Source organism: Peromyscus maniculatus, chromosome 2 (genome assembly GCF_049852395.1).
Source record: "Peromyscus maniculatus bairdii isolate BWxNUB_F1_BW_parent chromosome 2, HU_Pman_BW_mat_3.1, whole genome shotgun sequence".
NCBI classification, from domain to species: Eukaryota; Metazoa; Chordata; class Mammalia; order Rodentia; family Cricetidae; genus Peromyscus; species Peromyscus maniculatus.
The window spans coordinates 156,730,434-156,750,215 of NC_134853.1; the positions used below are offsets into that span (position 1 = coordinate 156,730,434).

The 19,782-nt window shown below is 43.1% G+C and overlaps 1 protein-coding gene across 44 annotated transcripts in view; it reads left to right on the forward strand.

Moving 5' to 3' along the window:
* Window positions 1-19,782, forward strand: part of Eif4g3 (eukaryotic translation initiation factor 4 gamma 3) — a 233,953-nt gene that overhangs the window by 84,111 nt on the left and 130,060 nt on the right. For 14 of the 44 annotated variants that reach the window (XM_076565487.1, XM_076565500.1, XM_076565482.1 and 11 more), the window contains 3 exons: window positions 14,886-14,981; window positions 16,307-16,420; window positions 19,564-19,596. In XM_076565487.1, coding sequence (XP_076421602.1) covers window positions 14,952-14,981; window positions 16,307-16,420; window positions 19,564-19,596 — 177 coding nt within the window. In that variant the 5' untranslated portion in view covers window positions 14,886-14,951. The remainder of the gene's footprint in view (window positions 1-14,885; window positions 14,982-16,306; window positions 16,421-19,563; window positions 19,597-19,782) is intronic. The other 30 variants (XM_076565490.1, XM_076565488.1, XM_076565489.1 and 27 more) reach the window with 6 other exon arrangements.

Sequence of the window (19,782 nt, forward strand, 5' to 3'; positions counted from 1 at the left end):
TTCTGACTGGAGTCAACTGGTACTGAGTCCCATTCCTCACAGATGGCGCATTTCATTGCTTGGGTCTCAGCCTGGGTACCGTGATGAGTGCTCAGCCTTGAGAAGGCAGGCGTGGAAAGTGCCCTTTGCTCCTGAGGAGCTCACAGCCCCATCCTAGAGCACACACAGACATAAGCGAAGAGACGAGGCTGTTTATTCGTCTAGAGATGCCTTGCTAACTGAAGCCATATTTGTTTAGTGCTGCAAGAGGTATTCCTTCTGTGGCTGCATTTGTCGGTCGCTTTTGATGGTAGAGCCGGGTTATATCCCGAGGTGCTGTGTGGTTTTGATGGCAGGTGCCTTTCCTTCTGTTCAGTTAGGTCTTGGTGGGTTTCTAGCTGAAGTTCAGTCGTTTCCAAGTGTTTTAAAAGCAGTGAACCCTTCCTAGGATTTGGAGCAGCTGACCTGTCCTGAATCTTTGGCCAGTGAAAATTAGTTATAAACGAGATTTTGCGGTTCCTCCTTTTGACTGTTTTACAGTGTGAATGCTTTGTTTATGTAAAAGAGAAGAGCTTCTTTATTGAGAGTGAGTACTGATACTGAGAAACTTGGAGTAGAACTGTATTGCGGACATAGAAGCGGACATAGAATGCCAAGTCTGCCGTGGAGATCTTTTTCTGAGGAGGAAGGGGTTCTTCAGTCATCTATCTAGCTCTTCTCTGTCAGGACTCACTGGGGGCTTGACCTAGAGAACGTATCAACTTTTTCTGAGCAAGTGATTTCTTTTTCGGAACCAAATGTTTCTAAAATACAGTCAGCAAATAAGCATTCGTGGAAACATGGGCAGTGTTTAGATACAGTGAAATACTGTCCTTCTGCAAGCAGGTGATTTTAAAGTGCGTAAAGAAATGTAACAGGAGTGATGAAGGGGTTTTTGTTTGTTTTTATGCTTGTTTTCTTTTTGTTTTATATACTGTGTTATTAGTATTTCAGTTTACAGAGTATGGTGAGAAACCAGTTTGCTTTCAGAATTGCCACATTCTAGGATTCTGTTGCTAATAATAAATATTTTGACTTGGGCTGCTGAAGGTGACAAGTAGAGCTGTTGAAATGGGTGGTAATGAATGACTAACGCTGTTTCAGTTTGTTGAGGACAATGCTCATTAGCTATGTGTTTATAAGGTAACAGTAAGGGTGATTGGATGGCTTTAATAGGGACTAAATGTGTACTGTGTCTTAATGAATGGATGAATTACCTAAAACATTCATTCACAACTTTGCACAAGCCACAATTAAGTAGAGTAGTATTTGTGGCAGATAGCCCTCGACAGTTGTACACGGCCCCTGGTGTTGAAAAGCAGTTTCATTCAGAAATGAATAACCTCTCCACTGGAGCACTGTGTGGAGAGGCCTGGAGAGGAGCAGAGTAGTTGCATTTTGTAAAAGGCTTGGGAAGATTTTCCTTCAGTTAGATAGCTAAAAAGGGATTGACCGCACAGTTTGCTGAGTGTAAAGAAGTTCTCAGTTGCTGTGCCATGAAGGCAGCTTAGACAGCCTGTGTGCTGGGACATGCTTGTAACTCTGTAACTCCAGCATTGGAAGCAGGTGTCACGTATGGGAAACAGAAGTCACAGGTGTGAAAGGGAAGCTGTGCTAGCACTTCACCGACTGAGGAGTAATTTCCCCAGTATCTCATTTAAAAAATACTGAACCGGGCCAGGCGTGGTGGCACACACCTTTAATCCCAGCACTGAGAATACGAGGCAGGTGATCTCTGTGAGTTCAAGGCCAGCTTGGTCTACATAGTGAGTTCCAGGACAGCCAGGGCTTTATAGAGAAACTTTGTCTCAAGAAATTTCTTTTTAATTAATTTATTTTTATTTCCTGTGCACCCATTTGCCAGCATGTACATCTGTGTGTGAAGGTGTCAAATCACCTGGAAGAGCTCTTAACTGCTGAGCCATCTCTTCAGACCGCCAATTTTTTTTTTTTTTAAAAGCGAACTGGACATGAATCTTAGTTCTACTCTTAACTAACTGTGAGACATGGAATAAATTCAGGTTTTCACAGGAACAGGAATGTCGAATGCTGTAAAACCAAAGCAAAGAACAGACATGAAGACCCTGGCAGAAGCTGGGTGTGTATTCATTGCTTTCCCTTTATACCGAGCTTCTTGTGAATGTTAGGACAATTCCAAGTCGTTTTCTCCCCTGTCCCCAGGTTTTTGATATAGAGTTTCTCTGTCGCCCTGGCTGTCCTAGAACTTGCTCTGTAGACCAGAACTCAGAAGTCTGCCTGCCTCTGCCTCCCAAGTGCTAGGATTAAAGCTGACATTATTGAATTTCTGTAGCAGATTTCTAGTGCCTTTTCTTACCTCTTTAATGTTAGTTTGTGATACTGTATTTTACTAAAGGTTTTGATGTAATTTTTGCTGCTTCATGTTTTAGGAGTCTGGTAGTGTGACTCTCAGTATAATTGCTATGTATAATTTGTTTCTTTCATAGTATATGCTTTTAATTGTGTGTGTGTGCACGCAAGGTGTATGTGTATGTGTGGTCATGAGAGGACATAGGAAACTTTATGGAGTTAGTCCTTCCTTTACGTGGCTTCTGGGGATAGAACTCAGGTAGTCACGCTTATGTGCCAAGTGCCTTTCCCACTACCTCTGTAGTTTTGTTTAAAAAGATCACAAAATCCGGGCTGGAGAGATGGCTCAGAAGTTAAGAGCACTGACTGCTCTTCCAGAGGTCCTGAGTTCAATTCCCAGCAGCCACATGGTGGCTCACAACCATCTGTAATGATGCCCTCTTCTGGTGTGCAGGCAAACATGCTGTATACGTAATAAATAAATAAATCTTTTAAAAAAAAAATCACAAAATCCATCCTTCAGGTAAAGCTGTGTACATACAGTGCATTAAAAATCCAGAAAGTTCCTCAGAAGTGGAAGTTTTTGAAACAGAAAGAGTGACTGTGAGCTTTTCCTAAAAGCACTCAGCAGCCTTTCTGTTGAGGCAGCCATAGGGCCTGCATGAAGGGAAGTTATGGACAGCGGCCCCTTTGTCCTCTGCCTCTGCCAGTCCGGTCTCAGTCTGCTCCTGTGGGTTTGGAATTAGTCTGTAGTTAAGCACATAATCAGCTTTTGCAGATATATATAGGCTTTTATTTTGTGAGGTGTGTGGGTGCACTTGTGGAGGCCAGGTGATATCTGTGTAGTTGGTTCTCTCCTTCCTTCCGTCTCTTTGTGCTTCTGAAGGGTGGACACAAGCTTGCGGAGGGTTAACAGCAAGTGCCTGACATGCTGAGCCATCCTAAATGCTGACTTGTGTACATTGTGGCTGTTCCACCCTGATGGATGGCTGATGGCGTTCTCTCGAAGCTCTGGGTCACTGTTTCCCTGGTGTGCAGAGGCCTTTCCCTCAGCGCTGTCAGTTTTGCTGTTATTTCTGGAGCTGGGACAGTCCGATTCAGATGGTTGTTGGTCTCCAGTGGTTTGATTCCTTAGTAGTTGCAGGGTTGTAGATCTTAGGCTTTGGCATGTGACCCATTTTGAGTTAGCTTTTGTCTATGGCACAAGGCCCATGCCGTAGCATTCTAGTTTGGGTTGGTGAGTGTTAGCAGTGGGACCTGCCCTTCCCTGAGCCACTTCCTAGCCTGCATGTTCCCTGCCAGGCTTGTGTATTGTTTTGTTCTCTCAGTACCATTGATTAAAATCACAGCCTCTTTGGGTGGTCATTTCCCATGTATTTGAGGTTTTTTCTAGGCACCTCACTCGGTCTTTGTCAGAAATCTTGTTATTACACCAGCGCTACTCTGATTTGATTTTTGTAGAATTGTGATAAAATTTCAAGTCGAGGGCTACCCAACTAAATTATTATATAAATAAGAATTTATAAATTCTTTTAAATTTATAAATCCTTATAAATTTTTTTCTCAAAAGAATCAAACCAAAAAAAAAAAAAAAAAAAAAAAAAAAGCCGGGCGGTGGTGGCGCACGCCTTTAATCCCAGCACTCGGGAGGCAGAGCCAGGCGGATCTCTGTGAGTTCGAGGCCAGCCTGGGCTACCAAGTGAGTTCCAGGAAAGGCGCAAAGCTACACAGAGGAACCCTGTCTCGAAAAACCAAAAAAAAAAAAAAAAAAAAAAAGAATCAAACCACATGATCATCTCATTAGATGCTGAAAAAGCCTTTGACAAAATTCAACACCCCTTCATGATAAAGGTCTTAGAGAGATCAGGAATACAAGGAACATTCCTAAACATAATAAAGACAATTTACAGCAAGCCAACAGCCACCATCAAATTAAACGGAGAGAGACTCAAAGCAATTCCACTAAAATCAGGAACAAGACAAGGCTGTCCACTCTCCCCATATTATTCAATATAGTACTAGAAGTTCTAGCTAGAGCAATAAGACAACAAAAGGAGATCAAGGGGATACAGATTGGAAAGGAAGAAGTCAAACTTTCACTATTTGCAGACGATATGATAGTATACATAAGTGACCCCAAACGTTCTACCAGGGAATTCCTGCAGCTGATAAACTCCTTCAGTAAAGTGGCAGGATACAAGATCAACTCAAAAAAAGTCGGTAGCCCGCTTATACACAAATGATAAAAGGGCTGAGAAAGAAATCAGAGAAATATTACCCTTTACAATAGCCACAAATATATAAAATACCTGTCTCGAAAAACCAAAAAAAAAAAATATATATATATATATAAAATACCTTGGAGTAACAGCTGACTTCTTTTTTTTTTTTTTTTTTTTTTTGGTTTTTTCGAGACAGGGTTTCTCTGTGTAGCTTTGCGCCTTTCCTGAGACTCACTTGGTAGTCCAGGCTGGCCTCGAACTCACAGAGATCCGCCTGCCTCTGCCTCCCGAGTGCTGGGATTAAAGGCGTGCGCCACCACCGCCCGGCTAACAGCTGACTTCTTATAATGGCTGTTTTTGCTGTTTAGAGTCCTTGGCCCATTCTAGCACTCAGATGAACTTTTTGTTTCTAGAGAGCATCCCAGTGCATTGAATGTATAGATCCTGTTTGGGTAGGGTTGGCATCGTGGTCTGTTAATAGGTAGCATTTTCCTACTCATTCCTTAACTTTTCTCTTAGCAAAGTTTTATAGTTTTCATCGTCACTTTTGTAGTTTAGTCACCACTTTGACATTGTCTTGTTTTAAATACTTTGTAATTGAAGCTTTCTATTTTTCTCTTCTGACAGCTGCATCTCTACAATAATTTCTGTATGTTGACTTTGTACCCTACTTAATTGAAATTATTAGTTATGATAGTTTGTGTGTGGAGTATGTATGTTTGTGTGTGGGGGATAGTGAGAGATACCTGTGGGTGGTCCTTCCCCCCATCTAGTTAATATTGAGTACCAAACTCAAGGCTTTGTGATAAACTGCAGTCACTGTACCACTGAGATGTAATCACAGCCTTCCTAAGGTTTTCTATATAGAAAACTTGTATCATCAATGAGCAGATACATTTATGTTGTCTTTTCTTGTATGGGGTTTCAAATTTTTCCTGTTCTTTCCTGTTTCATGGATCTTCTACTGGTGATCAGAGTCCTTCTATTGTCTCTCATCTTCAGGAACAGTGCTTAGATTTTCCCATTAAGTGTAATGTTTGTTGTGGCTCATGTATGGCTTTTGTTATACTGAGGCAGTTTTTTTCTAGCCCTAGTTTTCTGAACTTTTTAATTTATTATGAAAATGTATGGTACTTTTCATTTTTTTGGGGGGGGGGGTTCTGATTTGGTTTGTGCACATCAGTGCAGGTCCTGTGGAGGCCAGAAGAGGGCATTAGATGCCCTGGAGCTGAAGTTACAGGTGGCTGTGAGCCACTGTATCTGGGTGTTGGGAATTGAACTCAGGTCCTCTAAAAGAACAATACTGGTTCTTAACCACTGAGACGTCATCTCTCCAGCCCCTGTGAAGTGGTTTGTTTGTTTGTTTTGTTTTATTAAATGCAGTGTATTTAAAGATTTACCTCACCACTATATAAAATTTATTTCTGGAATGCAAGGATGGTTCAATATTGAAAACTGATCATTGCAGCCCATCACACAAGCATAAAGAATGATAAACAGTGATCATCAGTTCAGCTGACACAGAAGCATTTCCCAGCCCAATGTACTGCTGATAGGAGCACTCAGTTAACCAAATAGAAGGAAACAGAGTTGAAGCCTCACCTGGAAAACCCTCAGGGAGTATCTTTGCTGAACCTGAAAGATTAAGAACATGACAAAGATGTCTATATTCACCTCATATTTTCTAACTTAGAAAATAATTTGTAGGCTGGGTGTGGTGACGTTCATCTTTATTCCCAACACTGGAGAGGCAGAGGCAGGCAGATCCATGTGTTCAAGGCCAGCCTGGTCTACACATTGATTTTCAGGACAGCTACATAGAGAAGTCCCATCTCAAAAAACAAAACAAAAACAATCAAACAAAAATTTGTAGGTTTTTGTATAATTAAAATAGGTACATACCTGTCAGGAAGTAAACTCGATATTCCAGGAATTTATGTCCTGTACTTTGACATTGTTTATCTTTTTATTTCATTGGAATATTTTCATTACATTTTGTTTATTTATTTTGTGGTATGACTGTGTGTGCATGTGCCACAGCCGATGTGTAGAGGTTGGAGGACAACTTGTGGTGGTCAGTACTGTCCAGTGAGGCATCTGTCAGCCCAGTGTCCTACTTTAAGTGACCCCTCCCCCCCCCGCCCCAATTTTTAATTATCTGGTTTTGAGCCAAAGCTATCATTTCTCTCTCAGAAAATCTGTTGTTTTGTGTCCTGATTCATAGGTTCCTCTGGGGTTAACTTTTCTCTGTATGTTTTATATTCCCTAGCTTTTGTATTTGGGATTTCCTTTTGACAGTTGAAGTTTAACTAATTAACTAATACAAATGAATTTATTGCTTACATTTTAAAAATCCAGATCAGGAAAACTGTCTGTTGAGAAGGCCTCAAGCAAGCATAAATCATCTTTGTGGAGAAATAGACCAATAGACCAGTATGGCTGTACAGTGGCACCAAGAGCAAGGGACAGGGGTTCTGGGCCCAGTGCTTTATCAGTGTCCTGGCCATTCAGCGTTGAGTTCTGTGCTCCCTCAGGAGCATCAGAGCTTTGCCTTGATTGCTGGTTCAGAGGCTCCTGCTGTTTGAGTACCTTTCCTCACTTGTAGTTTTAGCATTTGGTGCATGAGTGTGCTTATGTGTGCGTGCACACACCTGTGGGAATCAGTTCTCTCCTTTCACTGTGTAGGTTCCGGAGTCAAACCCAGTTGTCAGCAAGTACCTTTACCTGGTAAGCCATCTTGCTAACCCTACTTGGTATATTATTTGTCCTGTTTACCTGGTTTGTTCAGGTTCATTCGCTGCAGGTACCATAGACTTGATCTATTACTTTAGTAGCCTTTTATCAGCTATCTATACTGATCTCTGTCCTGGCTTCTCTTTTGTGTAATAGTTCTCCTAGTTCAACACATCTGAGGATAACAAATGCTGCCTCATTGAGCATCTTCTAAGATAATTCCTGTTTCCCTTGACAGACACATGATTTTAGTCTGTCCCTAAAACCTCATTCTCCGACTTCACTCCGCCTCATTTAGTTCTTCCCTGCGGTCACTTCTTGCTTAGGTAACATGTTCTCCTTTTCTAGGTTCTCTGTGCTCCACCATGTGCCTTGTTCTGCCTCCCCAGGATGCTGCTCTCTTTACACTGATGACTGAAGGTCATTGTTTGCTAAATTGTCATTGTTGAAGCTACCTGGAAACCTCCTGGTGAAATCCTCTCCTCTGTACATTTTTCTTGTTATCCACATACCTGTAATGACCTGCATTTCACGGATATTTAGTGAATTGTGACTTGCTTGTTCACTGATATCTTTTCCCATCTATTCATCTGTCTCACTGTTCTCAACAACCAACCAGAATCCCATACACTTGCTGAACTGCTTCTCTTATACTGATCTGAAGAAACCGATTTTGGGAGTCAAATGTTGATTACTGGTGATGTAATGACCATCCTCAGAGGAAAATGAAGCAGTTTTACTCTTCAGGATGAGCTAGATTGAAGCCCTAGGGATGTATTGTTCATGTTCAAAATGTACAAGTCATGTAGAGTGCCTGCTCCTTGCCTCCAGGTGAACTGGAGACTGCTGCCTCTGACGCAGACTGGGTACACTTGAGTTAAAGTGTCCTGCCAACCTAATCAAGGAAATGGACTTACTCGTTAGAATGGGAAGAGCAGCCGAAAGATACGGGACTGCAGTTGCTTCCACCAAGTTTCTGGAAATCAAAATGGAGAGCCAGGAGTGGGGTGGGGTAGGTAGGTAGGTGACGCAGCTCTTCTCTGAACCTGCTCATGTGATGTCTGTTTATTCTCAGGGTGAGTTCTGTGGAGTCACGTTACATAGCAGGCAGGCAGTGTTGACTTAGCAGGCTCAGCCATGATCTAAATATAACTTGTGGGGCTTGTGTTTGTTTTGTTTTTATATTAGTTTAGTATTGTAAGATGGAAGTCATAATGGAGACCCAGTGCTTCCCTTTAGAAATGGTATTATATTCTCCTCTTGTACTATTACTCTACTTCTAACGTTATGATGGGAGCTTTGTTATTTAAATGCAGAATAGCAATGGAAGATATCCTTCTTCTCTAGAAAGAAATTAGGTACCATTTCATTTTGTTTTCAATTCAAATAGGCCCTTTTGGTGCCATCACTGATGCAGTCATTGTTTTTTGTGTAAGAACTCTCTTTTCGTGGTTAAGAAGTTATAGCAAGTGCTCTTCGGATTTGTTGGATTTCCTTGCTATTGAATACTGGTAGCAACGCTCACATTAGGGTTTGCATGCACTCCCCCAGAGGAGTGTTTACACCCCGTGTGCTGTGACTGAGTCTTTGGTATGTCTAGATGTGATTATGACTGTGATGCACCAGCCTATTTATATTCTGGCTTTTGCGGGCAAGAACACTGAGAACCCAGGCAGGCATAGTTACACATTTGTCTGGGAAGCAAGGAGTTGTTCTCCTTGGCACTTCTTTTTGATACTTGGGTGCCCTTGCTCTTTGAGGGTCAGCATATGTACCCCATTGACATGAGTTCCAGATTTTTTTTTTTTCTTCTGAGATAGGGTTTCTCTGTGTAGCTTTGCTCCTTTTCCTGGAACTCACTTGGTAGCCCAGGCTGGCCTCGAACTCACAGAGATCCGCCTGCTTCTGCCTCCCGAGTGCTGGGATTAAAGGCATGCACCACCACCGCCCGGCAAGTTCCAGATTATTTTTAAAGACAAAAGGAAGCCTGGATTCATTAGAAATGAAGTGCAGTGTTCTGTTTGCTTAGTCCTTGGCTGAGTTGGGGTATTGGGTCACCATGCTAGTTTACTCACACCATGCTGTATAGATAGAAAGACAACGCACAATTAACTGTGCACTTGTGTTTAATGAGTTATTTTAGTTTTGTTAGAGACAGGAGTCAGTTGTGAGCTTCCATGTGGGAATTGAACCTGGGTCCTCTCGAAGAGCAGCCAGTGCTCTTAAGCCCTGAGCCATCTCTCCAGTCCTGATCCTGTACTCTTGTGGTAGAAAGAACTGACGGCCACAAGTCCTTTGACTTCCCCGTGTGCCATGGTATGCATGTGGGCACACGTAATAAACAAATACATGTCTTAAAAAAGGTTCTAAAAAATGTAAGGCGGTGTGCTGAACTAATAATTTGTTTCACGGAACGAATAATAAAACTTTTAGGTTGACTCGTGCTGTACAGAGATGAATTCAGATTTAGGGACAGGAAGCGAGGCTGCTGTTCCTCCTGCCTCACCGAACCTCCTTTGCCCCACCTGCTGCCATGTGAAGATGATTTCTTTTCCTTGAGTTTTTTTCAGTGTCTGGTGTTTCTTGTTGGCATTTGGGGCATTTTGGTTTTGTTTTCAAATCACACACACCTCTTGCATGTAAAATGAGGAAATATTTGCTTTCTAAAATAGGAGAATAGTGTCTCCTGCCTGGATTCTTAGTCTACGTCCGTGGAAATGAAACTTAAGTACTATTCCTCATCATCCTCTGTACAGACAGATCTGCAAGCTGTGTTTTGTGCAAACCAGTAAGTGTAGGTTGTCTGGTGTGTACGGATGGTTTTGTGTTGCTGTCTGCCAATCCCCAAATCTGCTGTCCCCAGGGCTGACAAGTGCGGGTCACCACACCTAGCATTTCCCCTTGAGTTCTGGGGATCAAACTCAGTTTTGCTTCTTTTCAAGGCAAGTGCTTTACTGCCTGAGCTCGCTCTCCCTAGCACTTGAGTCACAGCACCTTCCCTGGGACATTCCACAGTGCAGTTTTAACTGGAATCCAAGTGAGCCTGTTCCCCCTGCCCTTCATAACCCATTGAATTTTGATTATTTTTTAATATCCTCATCTTTATTCAGATTTGGTGAATTTTCAGCAACTTTTGGAGTTAAGTTTGAGCTGCTTTTTCTCAGCGTCCTGGCTGTAAAGTGAGCCTTGCTTGGCTCTCTGCGTGCACCTGCGTCTTGAAGGCTGTGTACGTCTTCACAGCTGCTTTTTCTTCTCAGACTGGAAATTTTAGCTGGCTACTGCTGAACCTCTCCAACATGTGAACTGCAGCAGGAACTGTATGTTTTTGTTGGCTAAATTTGTTGTTTTCCATTGTAAAAGTAGACATCTTAGTTCTGTGTGTCTGTTTCTGAAGTCTGCAACCCATGTGCAGTCTTGTTGGGCACATCTTCCAGTAGAATTCACCTTGTAACTCCTGTAGAAGAGGAGTTACAGCCCTTTGTAATGACAGAAAATGTTGACATCAGGAGAGTAAAGCTTACTAGTTATTTCTTTCTACACCTGTGCTTGATCGAATGCTGGGCACATGCCACCATTAAATTTAAATTGAGTGGTTAAATTGCATGTAAACAGAATGGTTAATGCTTGTAATTGAGTAGTTAATTTGCATGTAAATAACATGGTCAGGGCTGGGTGCCTTTAATCTCAGCTCTTGGGAGGCAGAGGCAGGTGGATCTCCCTGGAGGACACAGCCAGAACTACATAATAAATAAATAAAACAAACAAAAGAAGCATGGTCAGTGCTTATCAAGTATAGTCAGTTTCTGATTTGCAAAAGGGAAAGTTTTGGAGGGGCCTTAGTAGCTGTATAAAGCACTGTTGTATTGTGCGCTTCCAATAGTCAAGATAGTTTAAACAGTTGTCCCTGGTGTTGGGATGGAACCCAAACTTCTACACATCTGGCAGGCCTTTGCCATTAGATACAGGCCCAGTGTCTTCCCCATCCCCACTTCTGTTGTTTTGCTTATTTCTAAGGAAGTTGCTCAGACTAGCCTTAAACCCACTCCATAGCCCAGAGTGGCCTAGAACGTATGATCTTCCTTCTCATACCTATATTTGTATATGTAAGATGCCATGGTGTTAATATATATGTACATTTACCTAATTCTTTAGGATTAACTCTCTCCCCAGTCATAGGGGCCCACACCTTTAATTCCAGCACTTGGCAGGCAGACACAGGTGTATCTCTGTAAGTTCAAGGCCAGCCTGGTCTACATAGTGAGTTCAAAGACAGCCAGGGCTATATAGTGAGATCTTGTCTTCAAATAATAGTAACAGTAACAATAACAATAATAATAATAATAATAATAATAATAATAATAATAATAATAAAAATAATAAAATTCTATTTAGGAATGTAGAATGTTCCCATTTGAGGCTGGTGAAAGCATGAGGTTTTATCTATAGACTGTATTCCTAGAAATAGAATTTCAGCGTGGTGGGAGGTCAGTGTCATGAAGATTACCTGATGACAGTCTTGGGAAGTCGGCAGCTCGGGTGCTCGGTCTTGTGTGTGTACATTCTCATGCTCACACAGTATCGAGTTCAGTCCACATGGCATTGTTTATGTAAGGTGAACAGATTGCCTTAAAACAAGAAATGACTCTTTAGCTCTGAGTTATGTTTAAAATCTTGGAGCAGTGGCTGGAGAGATGGCTCAGAGGTTAAGAGCAGTGGCTGCTCTTTCAGAAGACCTGAGTTCAATTCCCAGCACCCACATGGCAGTTCACAACTGTCTGTTACTCCAGTTCCAGGACCTCTGATACCTTCACACCAATGCATATAAATAAAGTTAGATAAATTATTATTTATTTATTTATTTTTTGGTTTTTCGAGACAGAGTTTCTCTGTGTAGTGTCAGTTATTAAATCTAAGGGCCTGGTGTGTGCTAGGCACTTGCCCTGCCACTGAGTTCCAGGCACAGTCATGTGATGGCTTTGAAAGTCATTGTCAAGGGAGAGTTATCAAAACTGCCAATAATTCTTGAAATGATACTTCATTGATCTATCCCTAGCCCTCCATTCATTTGATGTTAGGAAGCGAGGTCAAAGAATATTTCCACCAATACTGGCAAGGTGGCTCAGAGGGTAAAGGCCGATGACCAGAGTTGCATTTCCAGGATCCACACAGAAGGAGAGAACTAACTGTAACCTCTACATGCAGGAAGTGACACATGAACACATGGGGGAGGAGCAGTCACAGCTGAGAAGAAAGAAACAATTTCAAGTCTAAGAAAAGGATGGTCTGGAGCCGGAGAGATTCATTAGTGGTTAAGAGCGAGCGTATACTCTTGATTAGCACCCAAGATTCAGTTCCCAGGACCCATATTGGGTGGCTCACAACTATCCGTAACCCCAGCGCCAGGGTACCCAATACCCTCTTCTAGATTCTGCAGGTACCAGACTCACACATGCACATACCACACACAGACACATGTTCACATAGTGAAAAATAAAATAAATATTAAAAAGGATGTTTTTTGTTCGAGTGTTTGCATTATTCTTAGTAAAACACAGTAGTAAATTGAAAAGTCCATCAAGAAATGTAATTAATCGTTCTTTAAGTGTAGGAAAGAAATAAAGGATATGGAGGCATCTATTCCTTACACTGCTTAGAGTACAACAGGAGAAATAAATGCCCAGTGAGAGACGTTGGCAGAATTCCTTACCCAGCGCCACGGATGAACAGCACATGTTGCTGAGGGCACAGTAGTTTATGTTGTAACAGAACAGTTTGTGTGCCTGCACCAGACACTGTGGTGTGTGTGTGTGTGTGTGTGTGTGTGTGTGTGTGTGTGTGTGTGTGTGTGTGCCTGCACTAGACACTGTGTGGTATGTGTGTGTGTGTGCCTGCACGCACCAGACACTGTGTTGTGTGTGTGTGTGTGCCTGCACCAGACACTGTGTGTTGTGTGTGTGTGTATGTGTATACCTGCACCAGACACTGGGTGTTTTGTGTGCGTGTGTGTGCCTGCACCAACACTGTGGGGTGTGTGTGTGTGTGTGTGTGTGTGTGTGTGTGTGTGTACCTGCACCAGGCACTGTGAGTTATGTATGTTCATGTTTCTTCAGCAGGCACTGTGCGTTGTCTGTGTGGGCCTGCACCAGGCACTGTGTTGTGTGTTCCTGCACCAGACACTATGCTCTGTATGTGTTTGTGTGAATGTATGCCTGCACCAGTGTAAATATATAAATAGGAAAAGGATTTGGATTTTTTTTTTTTTTTTAAATATGTTAGAGCAGATGCTTAAGCTACAGGAAAATAAAATTCTTGGTGGTGCAATGTTATAATAGTTTTGAAGCAGTGATGCAGGTTTGAAAGTACATAGGAAACAGCATTTACAGTACTTCTGGTTAGATGTGTGCTGTTACTACTAAGTGGAAAAGCCCTGTCCCTAAATGTCAATTCATGTTCTTCTCCATTGGCTATGTGTGGCCTTTGTTGGCCAATGTGTTGACGACATTACTAAAATTTTGACTTGTCGGTCACTATGGCTGTCAAGCATTTTCCAGCATGATCCCTGCAAAGGCCATGGCTTCCTTTTCAATGGCATAGCATGCTTTGCAGAGTCTGAGGTTGAGCAGAGAACATTTCTGTATGTTTATACACAGCATCTTAAGGCTTTTGAGGCAGGGTTTGCTGTTTAGTCCAAGCTGATCTCAGACTCCCAGTTGTTACACCTACGTCCCTCAAGTACCAGGCTTTAAGATGTTTGCTTTGATACTATATTTTCAAAGTATTTCCAAATGTTTGAAGAAATACTTTTGATCTCTATTAACCAAAATTGATAAAAAATGGGTGGTGGCGGCGGCGGCAACATGCGCCTTTAGTCCCAGCATTCAGGAGGCAGAGGCAGGTGGATCTCTGTGAGTTCGAGGCCAGCCTGGTCTACAGAGTGAGTTCCAGGACAGGCTCCAAAGCTACACAGAGAAACCCTGTCTTGCAAAAACAAAAAACATACAAACAAACAAAGAAACAAAGGAGAAATTCACATACCTTTTGAAAAAGTTGATGTTGAACCATTCAGTGTAGTATATGATGAAATATTTTTGGTAAGATAAAAGATAACCTTGAATCAGCTTGTTCAGTGTCTTCTAAGTATTGACTGTGTAATAATCATGACCAGGTTTTTCAGTTTGGGGCTAGTAATAGAATTTGAGAAAGGACAGAACTCGAGGCAGTGTTAGCCGTCGGTCTGCTGTGAACTGGTTGGGGAGTGGGTTGCTCCTGAAGCATTGCCCATCGCCCTCTGGCCTCCACATTCCTAGCCTCCTCCTATACAGCATGCACACACAAGAAGTAGATGGTTTGAAAAATTTGTACCTAGATTTGGGTTGCTGACATCTCTGTCAGGAGGTATACACTAACCTCTGAAATCTCCATTGATCTAAGTTGCTGAACATTATGATCAAGTTAAAACTTAAAAAAAATAACTGCAGGCCACAATGCAAACCACTTCTATGAACTTTAAAAAAATGTGTTGGATTTGACTTGCCGTGTCATATTTATTTTTTAAAAAATGTTGTTTTTGCCGTTCTCTGACAGACCCCTTATCCCTCTGGACAGAATGCAGGTCCAACCACACTGGTCTACCCTCAAGCCCCTCAGACAATGAATTCCCAGCCTCAGACCCGGTCTCCGGTAAGTGTCAGCAGCTGCTCTCTCCTCTGGGCAGCTGCTGTGATCTTTTAATGACTACTCACTGTCTTCTGGGCAGACTCCTCACCACCACCATCATCACCAGCACCACTACACTGTCAGTGCTGGTAACAGGCAGCACTTGCATTTGGGACAACTAGGTGCCCTGGGTGTTTACATTTCCTAGGGAGGAAAGGGTAGAGCTGTGTGTGCCATGAGCTTCCTTCTACACAATCCAGTACATTCAGGCTTTTCTCTTTTAAGTTCTTCATGTTTGATTTGTAGTGTTCAAAGTTGAGGAAAGTGAAGCAGAATGATGTTAGAAGCAAATTGGGTTTTACTGATTGGCTCAGACTTGAGCGCTGTGGGAAGTGGGGCTTCTGAACCTGTGCCACCAGATCGTTCTAACCATTTGACAGTATGATCACGTGCATGATACCCACCCAGGTGTATTCATTTCTTGAGTGGTAAATTAATTGTCATACAGGTGTAAATGCAGTCATCCTCCTTGTTCACCCCTCATGTGGATTGCAGCACTTACTAAGATGGACTCCAGGTCATCCTCCTGTTTGACAGTGCACAGTGGCTTCAGCTGTCCAACTGTTAGCGTCGTTTCCTTTCCTTCCCTGCATGAGTAGCTTTGGGCAGAAGGTGTCTGTAACATCTCATTGTACCCCACATCCCTCTTTGTCCTTCAGCTCTGTGTATTCTTGGAATACAGGGGTCTTCTTTTTGCACCCCAACCCTGCTTTTTTGCTTGTAGCATAGGAAGGTCATTGCATTAGCTCCTGCTCATTTGATTTCATGCATGAAGTTTGAATTGTTGAAATGTTCCAGAGACCTGCTTAAAGAACTAGGAGAGTCTAGACTGCACACAGCAGCCTGTCTTTCTCACCTCTTCCTGCCTTCCTCTCCCTTGGTGCCTTTTCCAACACCTGTTCTTAGATCCTGGTCCTCCCCAGAGGGCAGAGGAACCGTTTCTAGAGTTGTGGGACTTGAGTCCTTGTTGCCTGCTTGCTTGTCTCCTTTTTCACTGAAATGGTGAACCTAACGTCTGGTGCAAGTTTTTGTTCTGAGAGTGGTTTGGGGATGTGGATACTTGGCTATTGGATGGGCCTGAGATCTCAACAGATCCATTTCAATAGGCCCCGGTTCTGATCGTTAAGCATGGAACATTATGGTAAGCTCTTACTGCAGAGAACTCTGTGGCCCTTTCCCCTCCCCCATTTTAATGATTGGGGAAGAAAATCAGAGTGAAATTACATGGATAGAGCTTGGCGCAAAAACCTGACTGAAGAGCTGCATCTCTAAACCAGTTTTCTTGACAGCCCAGCAGAACAGTGCCAATACATTGCACAGACAACTGGAAGAGGAGGAAGGTTTTGGAACAGACTCCCGTTTACAGGTCCTTGGCTGGAAGAGGCTGGATAAAATACTGCATTGTAAGCAATATAACAAACTGTCCTTCTTGCAGGCAGCGGTGCCTCTGGCACGCGCTAGTTCTGACCACAGCCGTATATTGGCTGCTGAACAGAAACGCATTGATCACGTCTTCTATGGAAGTCCAGCCTGGCATGCTAGCTTCTGCCAGGCGCAGTGGGAAAACCTTAACAAATTGGGTGGGTCCCTCGATTGGGAATTAGACAGGAATAATTTGGGTTTTACATTTCCCCCCTTATTTTAAATGTGAAGTGGAATATCCCTTTCTGATTTGAATCTAAATGATAAATTTCAAGGCTTCTTGTCTTTACCCTTTACATGTTATAATTGATTATCAAGGGGCAGTGTCTGCAGTTATCAGCCACTTTTTCCTGTGGTCATAAACTTCTCAGATGCCATCCTTTTGCAATTTTTTTGCCATTTCCTCTGGTAGTGACCGTTAGCACCTACATTACCCAAATCCACACGTACCACATTCCATTCCATGCCCCAAAGCAAGTGCAAGACTAGACCAGCCCGTACTGCTCTTGGTGCTTGTTGGGGTCTGCTGTCTTTTCCTTGGTTTGTGCTGGTGCCGGGAGGGTCGCATGGGGGGAGACGTGGCGGGACTGCACTTTCTGTTTCCATCCCAGTTGCCGTGGTCTTGTCTCTTCATCTCCAGCTGCTTGGACTGGCAGGGGAGGCCTGGGCTGCGCTGCGGGGCACTGCAGCTTGTTCGCAGTGATGGTTTATCCCGTTCTAGTTCTGCTTTCAGAGGCCATCGGCAGTGCTGCACAGGCTAGCCTTGTCATCCTTCCCGGACATCTGCTTTTCATTCCTGCCGCCTCCGAGTGCCCCTCCCTCCTTCAGGTTCTCTTCCTGTCTGTATTTCTAGTTGATGCGTACTCTCTTAGTTACGTTCATAATATAGAGAATCTTGTTCCACATTTAAAACGCTGCCCATCTGCCCCACTTTCTTGATGGAGCTCTTCAAACTACAGTTTATTTTTAAATGGCCTGAGAAAAACAGTGAAGTTATGTGAAGTCTATTTGGAGTGGGGACAATTGGACTTTCGTAGTAACCAGTCCTGGCTCTATTGGCCATACTCAGTTACCGACTGCACACAGGGGAGGGTGTGGCTGAGCAACACTAGCACTGGGTTCCAGTTCACATAGGCTGCTTTCCCTGTAGCTGGAATCCTCACCATCTCAGAGTGAGGCCTTTTAAGAGACAAGCTTCTATTTGTAACATGGGCCAGCAGTGACTACAGTTTGTTCTGTTGCTTACAGCTATCCCTAGGGTCAGACTGGTGACACTTCACAGGGAAACCCGCCAGCCAGCGCGGACCAGTCCAGAGTAGTCCAGGGGAGCTCCAGGGCCTTCCTTTACACACACATGCATGCACTTTAGCAAGATAGTTCTCTCTTGACTGGAACTTTGCAATTGTCTAAAGTTGATTTTTTTTTGGTTAGAATCTTAGAATTGGGGCCTTTCTGCAGAACAGGGAGAAGACGTCACTCCTGTGCTCAGCTCGGTCTTTGAAGTGGCTCTTCTCTCCTGTTTTCTTCAAATGTATCATGCAGAGATCTCTCCTTCTACCCTCTACATTTGTAGCATATGGATGGTATTACCTAATCTTGAAACTTGATGCCCACAGTGGAGGAATGATCTGTTTGTTCTGTTCTCATAAATGAAAAACTGATCATTTAAAACCTCAATTTCTTTGAAATTTCTAGAAGATCCCTAGCTGCTACCTTCTATCATTCTGAAAAGCCAATTTGCCAAAATTGGCAGCTTTTCTTACACACCTTGAGCAAGCATAGACCATCAAGGCACTTTTCTAACCACTTGGTGACATTGTAGCTTCTGAGGTAGGATTTCTTGGCAGAAATGTGTTTAGTGGGCTCCCATACTGGGGTCGTGTGCTCCGTGACATTCATTGTTGGACTTTTTGAGCACAGGATAGCGGGGAGAGTTAGAAAGGTGTCTTCCTGTTGGAGGTAAATGAGGTGCCGAGGCAGGAGTGGCCTCCCTCAGCCTGGCGCCTGGTTGCGCTGGGGTTGTGAATGCACAGATACTTAGTCCGTAAGTGCTGTCAATCAGAGCCTGTGTGGTTTGCACTCAGAACTGCTTTCCCAGGCAACAGTTTCTCCTCACTGATAGAGGAGACGGCTGCAGTGGAGCTAGAGAGGTTTTAGCATTGAGATGTGGCTTGTATGATGGATTCTCTCTGTCCTTTTTAGTTAAAATTATTACTAGCCAATTTCAGAGCCATTTTGCTGAAAAATGATTTAAATCCAGAGGTTTGATTGTTGTTTTTTTTTTTAAATCTGGACTGAGAAAGTGTTCTAAGAGAGAATGGAGATACGTGTCAGCTGCTGGAAATCCCATCCCGGTTCCCTTCTCTCGTGGCCAGTGTCCGCTGTCTCGGCAAGCAGGCCGCGTGGGGGGGGGGCGCCTGGGGGGGAGCGGGGCTTCCAGCTTTTGCTCTAAGCTGCAAAGAGAGTTGAAATCTTGTACTTCTTGCCCATTTTCCTCCAGCTTATAATAATGCCATTTTGACTAATTCTCTTAGAGAGCATTTCTCTTGACTGGTTGTTTATCTTTAAAATGCCTACTATTCAGCTTTACTAGTTAATTGCATTTCAGCACACGCACACATCAAGCTTGTGTATCAGACACTCATTACATTTAAAGACATTTGTAGTCTCTTCCTCAGCATCCATTCACTGTGCTTTGGTAATCTGAAAGCATTCCTGGTGTCCTCCAACTGTGTACAGTTTCATGGCACATATTTGATTTTTATGTTTGTTTGAATACAACCACCTAGTGTTTCAAACTTCCCTTTGCATCTTTTTTTGGGGGGGTGGGGGGAGGTTTTATTTATTCATGCTAGTCCTATGAGTGAGCACCCAGGTGCTCGTAGCTTAATGGCTTTTTCCCAGCTTCTGAATGACAGGAGATCTGGGTGGTGGTGTGGCCCTGTTGGATCTTGGTGCCTGTCTGTCACTGTCCCGTAGCAAAGCCTTTACTGTTTTGTGTTTTTATTTTTCTCTTGTGGGTTTTGATCTTTTCTTTTGTTGTATATTGTGTAACTTTGGTTTCTCTTGTGTTTCTGACTCTTTGTGCCTTTCCTTTTGTGTCTGTTCTCCCTTTTCCTCTCAGTTTGCAGCGGGGCCTCGACCTGCCCATCATCAGGTACTGTACCCTTGCCCCTCACTGTCACCCTGACTAATATGTGGGGCTTAGTAGCTGCTGACCCTTAGAATGCTGCCACCTCATGTGACTCCCCTGATGACTCTGGTTCCCAGAGCAGCCTCTGTCTGGTCAGATTCAGTTGATTTTCATTAGTTTCACCATATTTTATTTTTAACACGCCTGTTT